The 2,352-nt window shown below is 54.3% G+C and overlaps 1 protein-coding gene across 1 annotated transcript in view; it reads right to left on the bottom strand.

Moving 5' to 3' along the window:
- SEC16B (SEC16 homolog B (S. cerevisiae)) overlaps nt 1-2,352 on the bottom strand; it is a 19,383-nt gene that overhangs the window by 3,569 nt on the left and 13,462 nt on the right. Inside the window, exon 17 of the mRNA XM_009320742.1 lies at nt 1,761-1,829. Within this exon, the coding sequence (XP_009319017.1) occupies nt 1,761-1,829 (69 nt within the window). The remainder of the gene's footprint in view (nt 1-1,760; nt 1,830-2,352) is intronic.

Raw genomic sequence — 2,352 nt, 5'->3', positions numbered from 1 at the left:
AGGAGCGCCCATGATGAGTTTCTTGCTTTAGGCAGATTTATTCAAGGTTGGGGTTTTTTTGTTTGAGAGTCAGGTTGAACAAGTGGGGTTTGTTTTATTTAACACACACATGTTGCTCTGTCTGATGTTAGACACGGTGCGGGCAGCACACTGCTGTTGGTCCCAGGTGTGTGTCCTGCTTGTTCCAGCTCTGCAGCCTCTGGCCAGAAACGTGCTGGGCACTGGGAAGTCTCTCTCCCATCACCGTGAGACACAGTCATGCAGGAGCCAGACCCCGTGGGTCTGAGCCTGAGGACAAACTACAGCACCTCTTGGATGCAGTGCTACAAAACCCATTGCTTTGCCTGCCAGCATCACCTCCAGCCTGCTCAGGGTTGGCTTCACACCCACGAGCTGCTCCCACATGGCCTGGAGATGCTTGAGATCCATGGGGAGGAGGATGGATGGTCGACTCCATGCTGCCTGGCAAGCTCAGCCAGAAAAAGTCAGGGAGGACAGCCCAGGCTGTAAGGATGGAGAGAGAGGTTGCTGTGACCACGTCAATCCCAGCTTGGCACTTTAATTCAGGCTTTGTCTTTCCAAGATGAATTCAGCACCAAGCCAGCTTTCTCTGCATGTCGGTCCCTCAGATGGTGACTCTGGATGGCCTTCTCAATGAACAAAAGGGCCAAGCATCGGGAAAGCGAACTGTGGAGACCACATGGAGCAGACCTGGCTGCTTGGAGAAGCCATCCCATTGTACTTGCAACTTTTTTCCAGAGAAGGATGATCATAGCCTCAGCCCTTGATAGCAGCAGAAGGCAATCAGGATTGATGATCCCTTTTACTGCCTGGGAGAGCTCTTTGTAGAGGAATTTGGCAGCAGCAGGGAAAGCTGATAGGAAGAAATGGCTTGGAGGAATTTGTCATGTTTTATCCTGTCTGCACCAGCCTTTATTCTCCACCCATCGATGCCGGCGTTCCCAGCAGAAAGCTAGATCTGAGCAGCAGCGAGGAACAGCAGGCTGTGCCAGGGCATCCTGCTGATGGAGGTGGCTGTGAAGCAATGCCAGTGGGTCACCAGACCTGAGTTCTCCTCAATGGAGAGGAAAGGAAAGCTCTCCAGCCCTTCTCTTGACAGCCACCCAGGGGAGGCTCATGTCCCTCATCTTGACATCTCTTGTTCCTCTGGGTAGACTGTCACTGGAGGGGACGACTCTTGGGGTCACCGAGAGGCAAAGTGGTGAAAGAAGCAGTGGGGAAGGGGAAACACTGGAGCTTCACCAACAGGCATGCTGCAGCCTGGCACACAGAGGGACAAGCTCCTTCCTGAATCTTTCGCTCTGCAAGTGTGAAATCCCCTTAGTTCAGCTCCAATTTGCACCCTCGGAGGACTGCCTGGGAACGGGGCCATCTCCACCAAGGCTCGGCCAGGAGGCATGTGCTTCATCCAGCCACCCACCCCTGGCCCCCCTTCTCACGTGGCGCCCACAGGGACTGCTGAAGCTGTGGTAATTAGGCCCAATTACTCAAACTTCATATGAAGTGCATGAGCATCAACCCCTCTGTTTGCAGCCCATCCCTGGCAGCCCCATGCCAGAGGGATGCATCCAGGCAGGAGCAAAATTTTGGGCTCTGAGGGGATGTAAGGAGCAAGGAGCAGTTGCTGAGAAATGCTCCGGGGAGCAGGGAGCTGCCTCCCAGCCCATAGCAGCACAACTCCACATGCAGAGAAGCCCGCTGCAGCGATTGCAACCTGTTGCTTCATTTTCTTTACCTGCCATCGATGCAGCAGCCCAGGAGAGCCCTGACTGAGCAGGTGCCACCTCTGGAGGGAGGTCATCTTCCACCTGGAAGGAGTCAGAGGGAAAACGTGATAAAACAGATGGAAAAAGGGATGGCACAGAGCAAAGACTAAGGAAACCACAAAGCCAATGTAAGGAAAGCATGGTGCTCATGGGTCTGGGGCTCATGACCCACGCCAGGCTACGGAGCCCGGGTTACAGATGGGACCCATACCAGCATGGTCACAGTTCTTTCCCAGCAAGTGAAGGGGGCTGCAGCACTGCTGCCCTGCTGAGAGCAGGCAGGAGGGGAAACTGGAGACAGAAAAGGGCACAAAAACAAAAGCAGACATGAAAGCTAAATGAAAAGCATTAATCCAAGGACCAGACCACAGTTAAGGGACCCAAGAGCACACGTCTGCAAGGTGACGCCCCGCCCGTGTCCTCTGCAATATCCTCACCACAAGAGGAAATCATCATTCACCCACCAGCCCTGACTGCCCTCCTTGAGCCAAGACAAGGAGCGTTTTGCCCCGTGGGAAGCTCTGCAGCCCTCGTTGCTCACACCTTTGGGTGTTGCAACCCCCCT

Source organism: Pygoscelis adeliae, unplaced genomic scaffold (genome assembly GCF_000699105.1).
Source record: "Pygoscelis adeliae isolate BGI_AS28 unplaced genomic scaffold, ASM69910v1 Scaffold402, whole genome shotgun sequence".
Classification (NCBI taxonomy): domain Eukaryota; kingdom Metazoa; phylum Chordata; class Aves; order Sphenisciformes; family Spheniscidae; genus Pygoscelis; species Pygoscelis adeliae.
Note: the sequence above shows the minus strand (reverse complement) of the source record. Positions and strands in the feature narration are given on the sequence as shown.